This window comes from Crocuta crocuta, unplaced genomic scaffold, assembly GCF_008692635.1.
Source record: "Crocuta crocuta isolate KB4526 unplaced genomic scaffold, BGI_CrCroc_1.0 scaffold96, whole genome shotgun sequence".
In the NCBI taxonomy this organism is placed as follows: Eukaryota; Metazoa; Chordata; class Mammalia; order Carnivora; family Hyaenidae; genus Crocuta; species Crocuta crocuta.
Window position 1 is genome coordinate 9,050,090 of NW_027531522.1, and position 19,103 is coordinate 9,069,192.

The 19,103-nt window shown below is 43.0% G+C and overlaps 1 protein-coding gene across 1 annotated transcript in view; it reads left to right on the top strand.

The window, feature by feature from the left end:
• The window catches only part of CUBN (cubilin), a 298,802-nt gene that overhangs the window by 124,822 nt on the left and 154,877 nt on the right, over positions 1–19,103 (top strand). The window contains exons 29-31 of the mRNA XM_077772461.1: positions 1,352–1,533; positions 6,534–6,708; positions 8,139–8,308. Of these exons, the coding sequence (XP_077628587.1) occupies positions 1,352–1,533; positions 6,534–6,708; positions 8,139–8,308 (527 nt within the window). The remainder of the gene's footprint in view (positions 1–1,351; positions 1,534–6,533; positions 6,709–8,138; positions 8,309–19,103) is intronic.

A 19,103-nucleotide genomic window follows, 5' to 3' on the forward strand; every position in this document is an offset into this window, starting at 1 on the left:
GAATCTGAAGCAGGCTCCAGGCTCTGAGCTGTCAGCACAAAACCTGACACAGGGCTTGAACTCATGAACCAGGAGATCCTGACCTGAGCCAGAATCTGATCCCTAACGGACTGAGACCCTAGGCACCCCTATTTAGTTGGTTTTTAGATATAAATTTTCTAGGTCAAGACCTGTATCATTGACTGTGTTTGTTTGTAATATATTTTATTTTTCAGAAGAGTTTTAAGTGCACAGCAAAATTGAGTAGAAGGTAGAGTTCCCATTTACCCCTGACCCCACACATCCACTGCCTCTACATCTACACACCACCCCGCCCCCGGACCAGAGTGGGACATTTGCTGCAATTAGTAAACCTACAGTGACACTGCATTATCACCCAAAGTCCACAGTTTATGTTAGGGTTCACTCTTGCCATTGTACCTTCTTGACTGACAAATGTGTAATGACATATATCCACCATTATAGTATCATATAGAGTAGCTTTTCTGCCCTAAAAATCTATGCTCAGCCTATTTATTTCTCCTCTGCTCTAGCCCCTGGCAACTACTTATCTTTTTTACTGTCTCCATAATTTTGCTTTTTCTAGAATGTCGTATACTTGGAATTATATAGTATGGAGGTTTTTCAGACTGATTTCTTCCATTTATTAATTTCTTCCATATATTTTTCTGGCTTAGTAGCTCATTTATTGTCAGTGTCAAGTAATATTGCATTGTCTGGATGTACCACAATTTATTTATCCTCGTACCTACTGAAGGGACATCTTGGTTGTTTCGAAGTTCTGGCAATTACGAATAAAGCTGCTATGGACATATCACTTATTTTTTTTTTTTTTTTACTTCCTATAGTCTCCCATGCAAAGGTAATGATTTTTGGCTCTGAGTATTCTAGATCTTAGGTCTGATAAGGACTTTGAAATAATGTATTGCGTACAAGGAAGATGAAGATCAAGAGACATGGTATCTGCTAAGACTGCCCACATAGTTCATTGTACTTCCTACTGTGAAATTCTCTCCTAAATATAATGAAGAAAATCTAAAAATTAGAATGCCATCTAAAAAATCCTATCAAAGGTTTGATGTGGTGAGAGTAAGGACTGAGAATTGTTGTACCAAATGTTATCATCAACGTATTTTTTAAGAAGAAATTTAGTAAGTTGGAGCCATGATTTTTTTCTCATTGTTTTCTAACTGCTTACTTATAACTTAACTGCAACTTTGTTGTAACTTTATGAGCTTTCCCCTAAATTAGGCATTTTGCATTTTCAGTTATCTTTTGGACAGTTGGATTTTTGAATTTTTCCTGGTGGCCGGTGCCCACTTTGAACTGACCGAGACTTGCTGTTTAACAGGCTGTGGCGCGGAGCTGTCTGGGACCACGGGCACCTTCAGCAGCCCCAGGTACCCTAACACGTACCCCCCCAACAAGGAGTGCATCTGGTACATTAAGACAGCCCCTGGGAGTAGCATTCAGCTCACCATCCACGACTTTGATGTGGAGTATCATGCAAGGTGCAACTTTGACGTCCTGGAGGTAGGAATTTAGATTGCTCTCCAGCGCATTCAAAATTTGGGGTAGAACGAGAGATCACTGTGCAAGGCTCCCTAAATTATTTGCAGGGGCCAGTGGTGTTCTAATTTTAGACATTTTGATGAGTAGAGTATCAGTTCTTTGCGAGTGATGTTTATGGGCAAATGGGATTAATATCTCAGTTTGGGTCTCCCTGAAATCGGTGCCTCTTGAAGGACTTGGCAGAAGGCAGTTGGGCTAGGAGGTGCTCTCAGGAAGCAGGAGGAAGGGGGCAGTGGGAGGGAGGCCGAGGGAGGCCGAGCCAGTGACGGGAGCCTCTGTGGGCCACTTGAGCTTAATCCCACCGGGACCCTCTGAGGGGCTATGAGGACTGCTCATAAGAACCATCCCCCTAAGGGTGGGAGTCTGAGGCACTGGTCCCCATTGATGGATTGCCCTGGGGGTCATGGATGCCCCACACTTCAGTCTGAGAAAGCTCCCTCGGGAAAGGCAGTGAGGAGGCAGAGTGTAGAGAAGGGGCGCTCTTGGGGATGAGATGACAGCTCCAATCTGAGGGGCCAACGCGGTGCAAGGCACAAAACGCAACACTGCTGCACAGGGTTTATCTCAGATAGTTGAGATGACCTTTGAGAATCCGTTATAATCAGCCATTCATTGCAGGGCTCTGGTCATTGGGAACCGGAAGTATTTGCAAAATTTAATGGCTTCCTACAGGCTAAGCTCCTGTCACTTCAGCCCTGGAGATTGCTAGAGCGCTTTGTGCCAAGGCTTCTGTATCTAGTAGAACTTAAACTTCAGGAAAGCCTGGGTATCTGTTTGCTTGTTTGTTTTGGTTTTGCTTTCCCGCTATACCTGCCGCAGAGTACCCGGCAGATAGACTTGATGTGTGTTCGTAGAAGGAATGAAAACATACTAATACCTGACACACCATAATAATGTGCATTGGTGGTGGCTTGCAAAGGGACTTGATGTCCACTTTCCCATTTGGATGTTAAAATAATCCTGCGAGGTAAGAAGGGAATTTTGTCCCCATTTTATCATTGTCCAAACAGAGGCTCAGAAATATTGATGGGTTTTTCCATGATCCAGAGGATACTGGGTAGAAGAGCTAAGAAATGAATTTATCCACTGCTCGGCGCTAGGAATAAGCCAGTACGAAAAAATACAGAGGTGGGCAGTGTGCAAGATATTGAAACAAGCAGCATGGACGACATAGGGAACTTTAACACTTAAAAACTTCACTTGCAAAACAAGTCCTTTTCTTGAAAAGAAATGGGGTTCCCACACTGTGCCCTCACTGAGTGGACCCGGAATCACAGAATTGCATTTAGCAGAAAGGGAAATCAGAGACAGAGCTGATAAGTCCTTAGGTTAAAACCTCTGCCCTGGTCTTCATGGAAGTACTGGGTGTGGCCAAGTCACGAGTCCATCGCAGAAGAGGAACGGGTTTTAGGGAAACAAGGTGGCTTTCGAAATTCACACTCCCAGTATGATTACGAACAACACTCACATGTGAAAGGTTCTGAGGGTCCTTCTTACCAGCAAGGAATTTTTTGATGGCATAAAACCCCTTAACACGTACAAAGCGCTGGCAGCAGACTTTTCCACAGTAACGTGCAATGTTCCAAACCCTTCATTTTCATGTCCCGAAGTGCATGTGATCATTGCCCACTTGGCAAAATGTAAATGGGTCCATTGTACTTTGCGTTTTGTCCCGCCCATTATGTGAGAAAGCAGGCTGAGGCTGCTCCCTGCACAGCAGCGGGGGGACAGGGGGACAGAGCACGGTCCCCGCGCAGCTGCATTTAGGCAGGGTCCTGTGTGGCACCGCTAGATGGCATGAGAAGAGGTTACCGTCACCCTGAGGCATATTTATATTAGGACAAGGTGGTCTCCCATATTCCATCAAAATCAGGCTTTGGGGGAATATCTTGAGCCCCTGAAATATTTTGGGAAAGCTTACCCAAGGCTGAAAGGAGTAACTCCCTTACCTTTTGTTCAAAACCCTTATCGGAGATCCCTGCACATGCTGGTGTTGGGGGGAAAATGCTGGAATAAATTTGCACTAATGATGATAAAATGATGTTTTCCATCTCTCATACCGTAGCTACTGATAACGGGCTAGGAGTAGGTTTCAAAATGTCACCCCTGGTAGGTATATGACCTTGAGATACCGCTGACTTTCTTGACCTACGTATTCTCAGCCTGCATGTTATCCTTTCCCATTCTGAGCACAGCCAAGTAGGACCTTTCTGTGACCAGGTACCGGGCATACCTGGGCTTCTCCAGATTTTACTAAAGAGCCTGTATTTTTTCCCCTCAAAAAGCTGTGTGCAGAAAGTGGCCAGTTGCATTAAGCAACAGCCGTTCGGTTACTCATAACCCTGGAATGCTGACTTGATTGTAACAATAAATGGAGCTAACAGAGCAGAAAGAAATGTTCAAAACAGATTAAAACCATAGGCTTTGAAATGCTCTATATCCTGAGCATTTGCTAAAAACACATTTTTTAATCTCTGATCATCAGACCCATTTCCCCCTCCCCCAAAGGTTAGTCATATGCTGTAGCCGAATGAACCACACCCTGAAATTCTTTCCATCTTTTTCCTCTTGTGAAGAGTCATGCGTTAACTCTTGGTTTTATTTGTGGAAGCCAAAAGTACTGTTCTATTGTTTGGGTCATGGAAACACACTGGCTGATTTTACTTCAGTCTCTGAGAAAGAAGCCTGAATCTGCATAAAGCAGAAAAGGAAGTCCATTCCTTGGTGCAATAAATCAAGACAATTACTTGGTGTGGTCAGTTTATTCCCTTGGTCCCTCTGCCACGGTCCGTCGTGAGCCCAGCCCCGTAAGAGGGGAAACAAAGAAGGTCAAAAGCAGCACTGTTGATTCTTTGGGAGGCTTCGAGGCCCAGCCGACTCATCCCGTTATGTGTGTGATCTTAAGGGGACCCTGGGCAGGGAAAACAAAGAATATTTTGCCGACGTGCAAGTTTTCTTTGTCAGAACTAAAGCCTTCTGCTCTGTGTTCGCTCCAAATATGTGCTGTTTACTTGGCATGGACGACGAGGGGCACATGCTGTCCATTTCATGCTCTGAGCCCTGTGCTCTGGGCGCGGGGTGGGGGTGTGGGGAGGAAGGCAGATCCTGCAAAAGCCAAAGGACACTGGAAACCAGAAGCAATCTGTTTCTTCCATTTGCATACGTGTCCGAGTAAAGGGCCACACAGGGCTCGTCCTGAAGTCCTGCTTTTGATGGGACTTAGGGGGCCGCACAAACATAGCTCCTCCTATGAAAATAAGCTTGAAGCCATCCGCCTGCTTCATTCCTTTGCCATTAAAGCCCTTGTGCTCAGGCCTCTCTGGAACAGCAGCTTCATTCATCTTGGCCTTTCCCCCATGGCTGGGGGGAATTAATCAGACAAAGAAATCATTATAGATTCAAATCACACACTCCTCACCAAAAGTAGGCTTCTTGTTCTCGCTCTCTGTTCTTCAAGAACACTTGAGTGATTCCCCCTATCAGTCAACAGCTGCCCTGGGGGTGGGCGAGGATCTGGGGGCCTGAGGAATCAGGGAGAGCACATCTAGGTGGGAGGGCTGTGCGGATTTCAGAGGCGTGAGGGCACTGGGCACAGAATTCACTCAGCACGCTTTCCCCCCCGGTAGAGTTTTGACCTGGAGCGCAGAATTATGTGGCATATACATGTGGGGCAGAGGGAAGCACCCAGATACCATTATGCCTGAAAACTGTTGTCAAAAATAGTGTTTCTGGGACCCCTGGGTGGCTCAGTCGGTTAAGTGTCCGACTTCGGCTCAGGTCATGATCTCACGGTTCGTGGGTTCGAGCCCTGCGTCAGGCTGTGTGCTGACAGCTCAGAGCCTGGAGCCTGCTTCAGATTCTGTGCCTCTCTCTCTCTCTTTCTGACCCTCCCCTGCTCACACTGTCTCTCTCTCTCTCTCTCTCAGAAATAAATAAAACATTAAAAAAAATTTTAAATAGCGTTTCTTCTACAAATTCGAGTTTGGCAGGGCCTGGTGGGGGGGATTCAGTACTGTTTGATTCTTATCTTCCTGTCCCCTGTCCCCACCGTGCGAGGCTGAGAACCCCATGGGTGAGGAGTCGGAGACCGGGCCTGGGCTGGGTGCGACCTGCCTGCAGATGTGGCTGTGAGATCCCCGGGGCACTTGCCGGGAGGAATGTGCCACTGAGGCACTGGATCCTAGTCAGATGGATGGGTGCGAACTGGAGGAGCCTAGGAGATGTGAGGACACCTGAGATGGGTCTAGAGGGAGCCATCCAGACACTGGGCAGACCCCAGGGCAAGTCCACAGCGGCAGTTGGCTGCTCCTGGTCATGTTCCCGCCAGTGGGATTCTGGGAGTGGGTTCAGAGAGAATCTGGGGCAGTCCCTTCTTGAGGAAAGCACAGAACATGCTGATAGAGGTTGTATGTTCACTCTTTCTGAAGAAGCAAAATACTACATTAAATGCCTTGTCTTATAAAGTATTCAGATTGTAAAGGGGAAGATCCTAAAAATGCAACTGGGAGATCCAGGTTTCAGAGCATTGACTTTCACAAACAACATGGCTTTATGCTCAGACTTTTCGTATGTGCCCAGAAGAGTTAGACAGCCAGACTTTGTACTGTTTTATCTGCAATGGCTCTGCCAAAGAAAGCAGGGAATCCTGTGAAGATGTGGAAAGAGGAAGAGGGGAGATAGGGAAGGTTCTGGAAGTATCTGTTCAGCTCAGCTTGGCGATTCTGACTGAGAAAATAAGCAAGCACTTTGTGGGTAGTTGAACTTGTGTGTTCCTAGGGCTGAGGGAGTGCCTTTGAAGATCCAGTTCAAGTTTAAAGTTCATCCCCACCCAGGGAGACTGAGATTTCAGTCTCTAACGATAACAGAATCCAAGAGCTGGTGGTAAACGGAGCCAGGGGAAGGGTTATTTTTGATTAAATTTATCTTTTAATTTCAGTCCTTTTTTCTACATCCCATCTTAGATCTATGGAGGCCCTGATTTCCACTCTCCCAGAATAGCCCAGCTGTGTGCCCAAAGGACATCTGTGAGTCCCATGCAGGTCTCCAGCACCGGAAATGAACTAGCCATCCGCTTTAAGACCGACAGCTCTGTAAACGGGAGAGGCTTCAATGCCTCGTGGCAGGCAGTCCCTGGAGGTGAGTAAACCAAGGAGGTATCTCAGAATACCGAAGTGCAATCCTTATCCATTTTATGAGATGACTGGAGGGAGGGGTGAAGCCCAACATGGTGACAACTTCGTGACTCCTCAAATGGCAAACACTGCCTTGCCATTTACTCTTGCCTAAAAAACGTGATAGAATTTAACTTCCAGAGTCACCTCATATGTGAAGACTAGTCCATGCACGTATGCGAGTCCATAGTGAAAGCAGAAGTGGGGCAATCGGCTAGACTAACTTACCCTCCAAGGGACTCAGGCCCATTCACCGGCCTCAAATTTGGGCATCAGCAAAGTGGTAAATTACTCCATGCCATAGTATAGATCTTTGGATGCCTGGCAGCTGCCCAGACTGTAAATATTCAGTTTGTGAGTCGCAGGGAATTACCAAGTGTTACGTAGTGACTTTCTTCACAGGATCTTAGGCAGTCTAAAAATATTTACCTGTTCCAGATTCTTTTAAATAAAAAAATAATGCACCAAATATTTAAGCAGATGTTAACTGAAACAACTACTAAGAATAGGCATGTTTATTGGGTGATTACTCTGAGCCAGGCATCTAGTCTAACTGTTCTATGAGAACAACCTCATTTCATCCTCACGACAAAGTTTACTTACTAATGAGGAAATTGAAACTTAGCCAAGTTAGTGACTTGTCCAAGGTTCCATAGCTAGAAACCACCAAAGCAGAGATGTGACCCCAGGCTACCTTATGGCCCCACTTTTGGAACCCTAAGGTGATACAGTAAGTTATATTAGACCTTTCCTAAAGTTAATGATGCATGAATTTAATGAGGATTATACATATGATTATATACACGTAGTATTTAGAGTACCCAATTATTGTGACTTGTTAGAAAATATTTACATTTTTCCATTATAGGTTTATATTATCATAAACCCAAGAAATGATAAATCATAGAGATAGATGTTGATAGGTATTCATTTGATAGTATCATAAGAATAAAAAGATTGAATAACTGTACCAGGTCCAGAATATTACATGTTAAGAGGCAGATATTAAATTATTAAAAATATGCACTACTAAATTCTCAAAATTCTTAGGAGATGTGTTATTCTTACAGTATATTATATTTTTAGAGAACAAAGAAGAAGCATTTTATGGCTTTATGAGAGCACGATTTTATTTGTGCTTATGTTTGAGTATTTTAAAAAGTACTTTTGGCATCAGTATTGGAGTTGTTTGGAGTATTTTCTTGTCATCCTTCTTCATTCTATTGGGATGAATGAATTAAGGGTGGATATTCAGTTCTGCACCCTGTTTATATCATCAACTACATCAAACTGGTGGTCAAAGAAAGCATCATATCATCTGTGCTACCAGATAATTGGGCAAACTTTATCCATCAGGGATTCCTCTCATTTTTGACCTGGCTTTCCTACTTACAGGTTGTGGTGGGATTTTCCAGGCTCCCAATGGAGACATTCATTCTCCAAATTACCCCAGTCCTTACAGGAGTAACACTGACTGCTCCTGGGTCATTCGGGTGGAAAGAAATCACCGTGTTCTCTTGAACTTCACTGACTTTGACCTTGAACCTCAGGACTCTTGTATTATGGTAGGTGACACAAATTTCAAGCATTGTCTCTCGTCAAGCCTGGGCCGAAACATTGCCATAGGAGCATATTTAGTAAATGCATTAGTTATGGATGTTTTCAGTGTCAAATCATAGGAAACCTGACTATTAGCAACTTAAAATATAAGGATGTTTATGTTTTTACCTAAATACAAATCAGGAGGTAGATGATCTCAGGGTTTATTTAAGAACTCAGGTTTTGTTCTGCCAACCTTAGTATGTTGATTTGTCATTTTGCGTTTGTTTCCTGTGGTCAAAAAATGGCTCCGTTAGTTCTGAACATCCTGCCTGAGTACAGATGCAGAGAAAGGGAGAAGGAATAAGTCTATTTGTTTCTATTTTGTATTTTTTTAATAAAGGAAGAAAATGTTCACACAAATCCATTTACTTATACCATTGGCCAGAATTGGCTGCAAGAAAGATTAAGGAAGTTATTGTGGAATGAATTTATTATAACTACTTTAAAGCAATTATTATTAGCCTCTGAGGGTTTTCACAGGGTTCTGCTTTTCTTGAGCTCAGGATATCTCAACCTGCTACTTGAATAAATCACCATCCCCTAGGACACAATAGATTTGGGGATGGGGGTGGAGGAAAGAGAGTTATCTATTAATTGGTCAGATGAGCAAAGTGTCTGTTACTACTTTCAGCTTTAACGCATTCTCACCTGAAACTGAGGCTTTATCCTTGATGTAAGAGTGAATGAGAAAGTATTTTGAGATTTTCTTTTTGTTTTTAATTTCACTTTTTTGGTTACCTGATTTTTTTAACAAAAGATTTTCCATATTTCATTTGTATTTAGAGACATTTCATTCAAATATAAACCAGATTCTCTTGGCTAATGGATCTTTCTATTTTAGTTTCCTGACAGTTTCTTACACAACTTCAACTGTCCTGCTTTCAAATTTAACTCAAGAAAACTCAAAAGTTGTTTCACTTTTTTCAAAGTAGTCCAGTCATGTTATGATTTCAGATACTGTTTTACAAGATTAAATCAGTAATCTCCCTAAAAGATCAGTTGATTTGTGATTGGATTAGTCTTCTAAATCAGTCATCAGAGTCTAAGTTGGCAAAGCATTGTATAGACATAAATAGAACGTCTACTTTCCATAAAGATAACTCAGACCAACTCTCCTCAACAAGACAATTTAAAATTTGTAAGCTGATATTTAAAAACATCTTCCTAAATGCAGCAAAGAATTGACAAGATAATGTGAAATTTTTGAGTTAATATCTGAGAGAGATGTGAGCCTAGTATCTGCTATAGCTTCTGCCTGTGAGGCATTTGCTGATCCAGAAGGGGTTAGCAGCACCTCTGTGAGCCTCTCAGGGCAAATAGGGGCAAAGTTTGAGGTCAGAGCCAGAACAGGGTGGAAGTCCTGGTAAACCATACCATATCCTAGGTAAAACAACATTAAAACAGCTTTCACAGAGACTATATCCCAGCTTCAGGTTACCTGAATGGCCCCCAAAATCTGAGGGGACCCTGGCTGAGAGGGGACCTTGTAATATTAACATATCCTTGTACATCTGGCAAAAGCAATTTAGAATCTTCTTCAAAGGGAGATAAAGTCATCCTAGATTTTATTTCTACTCATAATTTTTCATATGTAATAGCCGGCACACTATCAAAGATATTCATGTACATGTGGAGGTGATATAACAAAAATGAGATACAATATGAGTAACAGACAATGGAAACAAACATACTAATGTGGAAGATTGGTAAACAGTTATGATTACTAAGCTCATGGAGATAAAAGTCAAACTCTCAGCAAGGAACTGAAAACTGTAAAAAGTGACACTGCAAATATGCAAGAGAACCAACTAAACTTTTTAGAACTGGATAAAATATAATAGCTGAAGTTTAGATCTCAATGGAAGAGGGTTTTTTTTTGTTTTTTGTTTCTTATCTTTTAGACCGATTAGATAGAGATGAAGAGAGAAATAGTGAACTGGAAGATAAGTCAAAGGAATCTATCTAGGGAAAAATCACAGATAAGCAAAAGGATGGAAAATACAGAAGAGAGGTTAAGACACATAGAGAATGCTTACAAAGAGTATAATATACATTTAATTGTCACTCCAGAAGGAAAAGTGAGAGATATAATGGAACAGAAGCAATATTTGAAAAGCTAACAATTAAGACTTTCCTAAAACTGATGGAAGATGTCACATTTACAAAAACAAGAATCAACTAAGCAAGTAAATGGAAAGAGAAATAAATAGAAAGACATACTAATCTCAAAAAAACCGAAGATAAAAGGAAAATGTTATAATCATCCAGGGGACTGGGTAGGGGGACAGATTGCCTTTTAGGAAATGGCAGAGTAAATGCTGACTTTTCAATAGTGATAATTAGAAGGAGAAAAGTCAGGAGTGCCTGGGTGGCTTAGTTGGTTAAGCATCTGACTCTTGATTTCAGCTCAGGTCATGATCTCATGGTTCATGTGATTTAGCCCCACACCAGGCTCTGCACTGTCAGCATGGCACCTTCTTGGGATTCTCTCTGTCCTTCTCTCTTTGCCCCTCCCCTACTCGTGCAAGCTCTCTCTCTCCCTCTCAAAATAAATAAATAAACTTTAAAACAGAAAAGAAGGAGAAAAGACAATGGAATGTTATCTTCAGTCTAAAGAAAGAAAATAACTATCAACCAGGAGCTCTGTTCACTCCTAAAATAGTCTTTAAGAATGAGGGTTAAGTAAAGCATTGAAACAAGGAATCTTCAGGAGAAGTTCAAATGGGCCAGAAACAAATTGTTTACCTCATTGATTTGCCTGCAGTGGGCAATTCTCCACCATTTGCTTCCTTTCCCAAATGGGGTAGTGCCAGGTATAGTGTCTTCTCTTCTCTTTGGTAAAGTCCACAACCCATAGAATTCTACATACAAAAGTGTGTAAACAAAACAAAGCCTAGGTCAAAGGCACACCCAGCATGGCTACATTTTTTCCCTCCTGTGGTCATGAGTAGAGTTTTCTACCTACATGAGATATAAATACACAGACAGGGTTTTCTATTAACCATGGCCATACCTCCGCATGCAACTGGGCTTGACTTAACAAACTGTAGCAGGAGGCATCAGATGGGAGGAAGTAAAACCTCAAATGTGAACTGGTCATAGGCATGGAGACAGGAAAATACACCCAAAGACAGGTGCGGGGAGGAGTTCAGGCTGGCAGATAAGGTCACATAATTGATGTGACAACACAAGTTGTGAGGATGAGGGGGTCCTGTGTGAAGTAGTTGGAGTATCTCTGCCACTGGGCAGATAGAGAATTTGGCACTGGATGCCACTAATCACTTGAGCAAGACTTCCATGTAAACAGTGAACCACATCAATATCATGGTGCTGTAGTGAAGAAATCTTGCTCTGTGGTGGGGTGGACCTGGAGCTTAGCCTGAATCTTGCCGTTCCCTAGCTGTGTTTCCTTAGAGAAAATTAATCTTATAGCTGCAGTTTCTGTAACTGTGCAATGGGGGTAATATGTACCTGTGTCAGATTCGTTGTTGGGATATTTGAGATATGTAAGTGACCTGCTGTTCATATAGAAGGTTACTGATTCGTGCTAGCCATAATCCTAACGATACTGATGGTGAGTGCTCACAGAGAGGCGTGTTCAATGAGCACTGGAAGAGGGGACAGGAGGGAATGCCAGAAGGAACAGTGGGCTTAAGGGCCAGTGCTTCCCTTCTGGGCCTCCAGGACCTCAGTGAAAGAACCTGGTTAGGCATCTTTCTCAGAGCACTGCACCTAACATCTCCTGTACCTCGGACTCAATAATGATAGTAATAACCATGAGAAAACAGAACAGGGCATTCATTTGGTTCTGGAAGCGAGGGAAAGTTTCACTTTGGAGACGACCTTTGAGTGGCAGAATTTCACCAGTAGAAATGTGGTGGTGAGACCAGGAAGGGAAGCTTTGGAAAAAGAATAGGGGAAATTGTTTCCAGAGGCGTAAATACACACAGACGTGGGAATAGGAAAGATGTTGTACTAGAATGTAGCTATGAGTGGGGAGCACACAGAGACCAAAAGTCTATAGAAGACATTGTGAGTGGCCTCAGGATTGGACAAATTCTTTTATGCTCTCTGAATCTGAAAATATCCTATAGATGATATGGGCTGATAAAGGTTTTCTGTAAAACAGAGGAATCATAAACTCAAAGCTGTGTTTTACAATGATAATGGGCAGCCATGTGAGGACAAGGTTGGCAAAGGACAAGAAAGATGGCATAAAGGCAATTTGGGAAGCTATGGAAAAATCTTGGCCAGTGGCCTTGAGCACAGAGAAAAAGAGACGTGTTAGAGAACTCATGATGGTTGTACAGTCACCAAAATTTATAGGCTAATGACATGGTGGAGATCGAAGTGAGTGATAGAGATGAAGAAGTTAAGACTATTCGCTTGAACGATTCACTTGAAGAACGAGTGAGTGATGATGCTACAAAGTAAATGAGTAAAGGGGTAGGTACCATGAGTTTGATTCGGGAACTTTTCAGTTTAGAGGTCTACACTATGTCCCTTACAGAGTTTGACATAAGAGTTTAGTGCTCAGGATGGTATCCGAGCTGGATGTGTACCAATGAGGATGACTTCCGTAAATCTGGGTAGTTGTTAAGCCACAGAAATAGGTGTGATCACTTATAGTAGTACTTTCTCAAGAGAAAAAAACCAAGTAAACTCTTTGGGAAACATCACCGTTTATCGGGCAAATGGAGAGACAGAGGAAAAGAAGACAGAGAAAGGGCATTCAGAGGCAGGTAGAGAACCAGAGAGAGTGGTGGGATAGAAATGAGGAGTGAAGCCAACTTTAAGAGTGGGTGATCAAAGGTATCAAATCCAGCAGAGGTCAACTAGGAAGCGGACTGAAGCAAAGCTACTGGATTCAGCCTTTGAAGACCTTCTAAGGAGCAGGATGGATGTGGATAGTAATAGAAGACTCTAGATCACAGCAGGTTAGAAGGGACAGGAGCTTCTTAGCTTTTTCCTAAAGTGATGGCAGTGAATGATACAAGGGGATGAAAGGTTATAACCTACAGGTAAGGCAAGACCAATGGAAAGTTGTTATTCTTTCAAGATGGAGATCCAAAGAAGAGACAAACTGATCCTATAAATTTTATATTTTCAGAATGGGAAGTTAAAACACATGGCTGACCCTAAGCTCTACAGTTTTTTTTTTATTTGCAAATTATTCATACGGAAAATTACAGCAGTCACACATAAGCTCAGTTAATTTTGTTTGTACGATTCCTAAATTACCTTTACAAAAAGATAAAGTAAGGTGAAGAAGGACTATTCTGGTAAATTGGGGTAGAGATCTGCTGTGTATGGTTGCCAAGTGGACCTAGTTATGGAAGAGGAGGCCTGCCGAGCTTGGAAGCAGGAGGGCAATGTCCTGGAGAGGATGGAAGCTTGGCCCCAAGTCACGGTTAGCTGTCCAGGGGTTCATGAAGGCAGGCATTGAGGCACCAACCATCTATCCTTTACAGCTAGATGGACACTGGATGTGAAACGGACCCAACAGTCCAACATCTTACATAATATCTCTGCCGCTTACGTTCATACAAAGCCAATCATTCATGCTGGAGGCTTCAAATTAATGTCTTGGTCCAGTTGCTGCGACAGAGTCATTAGCAAAGAGAAAAATATTCAGCTGCAACGATGCTGCTGGGTAATGTTTGTGTTCATGGGATTTTTAATAGAGCTCAAGTGTTCTATTAAATACCGAGGTAAATTATGGTTGGACGGGACCAGCCATCGTGTTTTTTAAAACTCTTGTAACAGTTCGGATTGTCAGAAGCAGAGATATTAATTTTAACAGACATCAGGGCTAATAGTCACAAACACTTAGATATATAGAATGTTAAGGTTGCAAGAGAAGAGATTAGAGACCATTTACTGTCATATCGTGATTTTTTTTTTTCATATTCTTATTTAAAAAATAAGAAAAGTGAAGTCCGGATGGTCTGGATCAAGACCTGGTAGAAATTAATAGCAGGGCCGGCACTAAACACAAGCAAGCCAGAAGGAAGAGGAAGTATTCTGGCAAAATATAAAACTTACAGGCTACATGCAAGGAACCAAAATGCAGACTAGGGGACGACCGAGAAATGGGGGAAGAAAATAAAACTATTTTGAATTTTCTTTCGGAGGAACCCAGAGGTCATTGGTCAATATGAGGGAAAGTGTTAGGATTCCAGATATGAGGAGGAAGGTGTCTTTGCTTTGAAGTCAGGTGGTCTGGGCTCCATCTACCCCTTCAATCTTCAATGTCAACTATGTGCCTGACCCTGCCAGGCACTGGTGTCCAGGCATGGCTCCACCTCTCACTCTTTTCACGGTCGGGGGATCTGAGCTTGCCCAGTACAAAATCAAGTGCCTGGGAAGCCCACCCAGAAAGCGGATCCAGTTAGGAGTTGTGTCTGTGAGTCGGAAGAGGAGTACAAGGTGGGCATGAAAAAACAGATACTGAGGGTCCCGTGACATCAGCGTGGGTTCACTCTAGAGGTCACAGTCAGGTTGGCACAGACTCGCGAAGCTTCGGTTTCTGCTCTGGGGTGCTCGATCTGGCATTGGGTAAGAGGTCATCTCCACACTCCGCTTGCTGAGCAGGAGAGAGCTCTTCCTGTAGGAGGCCTGGCCCCCAGAAGTCCTAAAAGGAGGCAGAGTAAGCCCATGGGGAACCCCGAGCCATCTCTCCGACTTTGTGAAACCATAGGCAACATTTAACAAGTAAAGGAAACGAATGAAAACTTTAAAATGGAACAGTAATACACAGACTCCATCCCTTTTCATATTAACCAGCCAACAGCAGTAGTCGTTGTATCCCGAAGGCAGCAGTCTGTTTGGTACATGAGTTGCTAACAGATGCACGGCTGCGTAAATGAATGTGTGAATGTTGCCCTCTCTGTTCCTGCGATAGTCAGTGGTTCTGTGGAAGATTGCGGATGACACATTCGGGGATGTGTGGTGCTGAGTTCACTCCCTGGCACAATTACTGATACACGATCTCACTGTTTTGAGCCGCATGAGAACTTAGATAACATCTCAGAAGCGCGATTTCTAGAATTTCACGCTGCTATAACGAAAAAAGCAAGAGAAACAGAATTTTCTGACTTCTATTGAAATGGTGGGCATCGCAGGGAGCTAATGAGAAAGCTCCACCGGGCACTCGGGTTTCAGCCAATTTGGTCATGTGTTTGCATTTCCGCCCCGTCCCTGTCCCTTCGGAGTGGCTGGTGTAATTAACCCCAGGCTCTCCTGAATGACGCATTGTGAGTACTTCTTGCTCGGGCCGCAGCGGGACCCACTGGTTGGACATGACTCTGTACGGTCAGCACGAAAATGGCTCCATTATGTTGCCTTTCATGAAGGCTGAGTATTAAAGTGACCTCCAACTGACAGTTTAATTGCTTAATTAGAGTCTCTCTTCCGAGCCTTAAATCCATGGAGCTCTGCAAGGTCTTATCGATCCCTGAGACATGCCGGTGGTAGCTCAGTGTGAGAGAGGGAGAGGTCAGTCCCGCAGCCCCAGCGGGGGCCTGGAGACTCCAGCCTCTGGTTTCAGCATCCTCTTAGCTCAGCACAATGGAATGTCTGCCTTGTGAGAAATCAGTCGGAAACCGATAAAAGCAAGCAGAGCACAGTCCTGATCCAGCCTCTCGTTTGGAGAAAATGTACTTTGGGGCGAACAGAGCCTGGTTCAAAAAAAGGGCACATGATGAGTAACTGTTTTCTTTCTGAAGCTTTGTGCCCCATGGAGGAGAAAGAAAACAAAGTGTGTGATTTGAAGAAAACCAGATCCCCTCCCCCCACCCATGGCGGCAGTGTCTGCTTGTTGCTCAGGTTATTTAACTGTGAGACCCTGGGTGGAACCGAGCAGACACGGGATGCAGAATCCATACTTTGTTTTATTTTGTTTTAGATACTACCCATGGTGTGCTTCCTTTGAAAAACATTGATCGTTTCCAAAACAGAAAAGGAATAATAGAACTCAGAATAGTTCTGTTACTCAAACAGACCCAGGAATAATAGAACTCAGTGCTTCAAAGAGAAGATGGAAGCGATTCCTTAAATATTTATTGTTTTACAAATCAATCCATGACAAGAATCAGTCTCTCCCTGCCTCCGTTTCTTCCCTTTCTCCCTCACTTTTTACCAAAGAAAGTTCTGTTTCCAGCTGATACTTGAGGACTGTCTCCCACGGATTTCTTTAAAATGTTTTCTTCTCTGATTTGCCTTTGCTAACCTGCCTAGCCTTGCAGTGCCAAATTAGTCACCAAAAGCGGTGCCAGTACTTTACATCCCCAAAGCGAAGACTAATTGAATGGAAGCCACAGTTCTCAATCTGTGGGGCAAGGCTTTGTTTCGTTCTGTTTGCATTTCAGCTCAGCATCTCGGTAAACGCTTATTTGTGAAAACAAAATGAGCTCCTTGGCTCTCTTTTCCTATCCACATTTCCAGTGATCTCTGAGTCCCTGCTTGCAACAACGACAAATTATTTGAAGTTATAATCTCTAAAAATTGAAGACCGAGGGCAATAATGTAGAACGAAGGAATAGGGGTGACAAAGTCCCGAAGTGTGAGATGTGCCCCTGTGAATGTAACCTGGTGTTTAACCTCAGAGGTGCCTCGCTGGCAAACACCACTGACAGAGGAGCCCCTTACTTCCTTCCCACCCCCACACCCCCATCCCGAGGAAAGCTTCTATAATGAGTAACAGTTTCATTTCCTTTCTCACATACACTTATGACTTGAACAACTTGGATATTTTCCTAAGGGATTCCCCTCCCTATCACTTAATATTTCCTCTGTCTTGGAGCCGTTCCCATTCCAATGGGAATTCCATTAGCAGCTACACTACCATTTGCAACACATGAAAATCTTTCAGGGACTCCCAGCCTCCAAATTGACTTTTTACTGCGATGTGAACGATCTCTTCTGAAACTCCAAACATCTTATCCTTTACCCTGATAATCTTTAAGGCAATCCAAAGCAGTAGACATGTGTTGCGAGGAGTTAAAAATGAAGTAAAAGGTAAAGACGGAGTTGAAAATCAAATTCAGCCAGGGCCCAGGTGAGAGACAAGGCCATGCTAGACCAGACAGGGTGTGGTTTTTTAGACCAGAGAAGGGCGAGAAGTGGATTTATATCTGAATCTAAGAATAAAACCGAGGGGCGCCTGGATGGCTGGGTCGGTCAGGTGTCGGTTAAGCGCTTGGGTCATGATCTCATGGTTCTTGAGTTTGAGCCCCATGTCGGGCTCTGTACTGACAGCTCGGAGCCTGGAGCCTGCTTTGGATTCTGGGTCTCCCTCTCTCTCTGCCCCTCCCCCGCTTGTGCTCTCTCTCTCTCTCTTTCTCTTTCAAAAAAAAAAATTAAAAAAAAAAAGAATAAAACTGGGTTTAGGAATCAGCATAGGAATTTTAGGTTTATGCATTGGTCCTGGACACTGTGCTCTGTGGTACACAGTCTGCTGCGTTAGCCATGCTGGGAATCCCATGCATGTTCCGTGGGGGGGATCCATGACAGGTGCCAACTGTTCTGAAATCCGTGGGGGCCTCAAATTCTAAAATGCCTCCGTAGGAATGCTTTACTGCAGTTCTAAATAAACGAGACACTTCCATTCTGTTTCCTGAGCTCCCATGATTTTCTTTCTTGGAGATCATGGAAAACTTGATTTTATCTTTTCAGTTGGTTTCATGGTGATTGATCAGATGTCCGATGGACGGGATTCATTACTGACTCTGTTCTGCTTAGTGTGTGACTGTGAGCGAGTTCTGTTTTCTGAGCCCCACTTTTACCAAGCGTAAAGTAGAATTATAAGGAAAGTTGGAATTTTTAAAAATGAAAAGCACTTAACATAGTGTCTTGGACAGATAAGTGTTCACTGCTACTCCTAAGTTTTCTACGGCTGTTGCTTCTATTACTACTAAAACTATGTTATAGATCTTATCTTTTTAACAATTGTGACCATAGGTACCCAGAACTGGGTCCATAATCCAAAGTTCATTGGGAACTACCATCATTAGTTATAGACTCATTTTATCTTATCGTAAAATATTTTAAAAAATTTTTAAATCTATTAGAATTTTTTCCACACATTTTTCACTATATCATCTCAGTGAATTTTATTACTTCATAAATGTGTTATTTTAATACCTTCCAGAAGATTCACAAATGAGTTCAGAAGAAAAGAAGTAGTGGTGCAGAAAATGGCAATAAAAGCATATTCATATACATTTATATCTATTCATGTACATTCATGATTTGTTTGCACAGAAAACTCCATTCTGGAGCTCAGGCCAAACGCTGTCATACTTTGTGGATTATTAAACACCCGTGTGTTTTTGCTTTTGAATTAAAATAGTTTCTTCTTCCTCCAGCTTGTAATAATTTTAGCCCACACATTTAGTATCCGCCCTGAGCTAGATGAAACTTAGTAAAACAAGAAAATAAGAGATGCAGTAGAAATATTTTCTCACTTCCTACTCTCCAGCACGATCTGAGGGAATATATTCCAGTTTCTGGAGATGAGAATGCAGACATTACTGAGGAAGCTACTGTTCATTTCCCCCCCACCCCTCGGTCATATGCTTCGGGCTGTGAGTGCTGACTGTTCCCAGTGAGGTGATCACGAGTCATTCTGGCAGCCGGAGTTTGGATCAGCGGGGAGGGGGCTTCGGGCTCTGGGCTGTGTGCTGCGTCCGGGTCAGACACCTGTTCTTTGCCTCTAAGCGAAGCATCAGTGTCTTTATTTAGTGCAATATTTTAAAT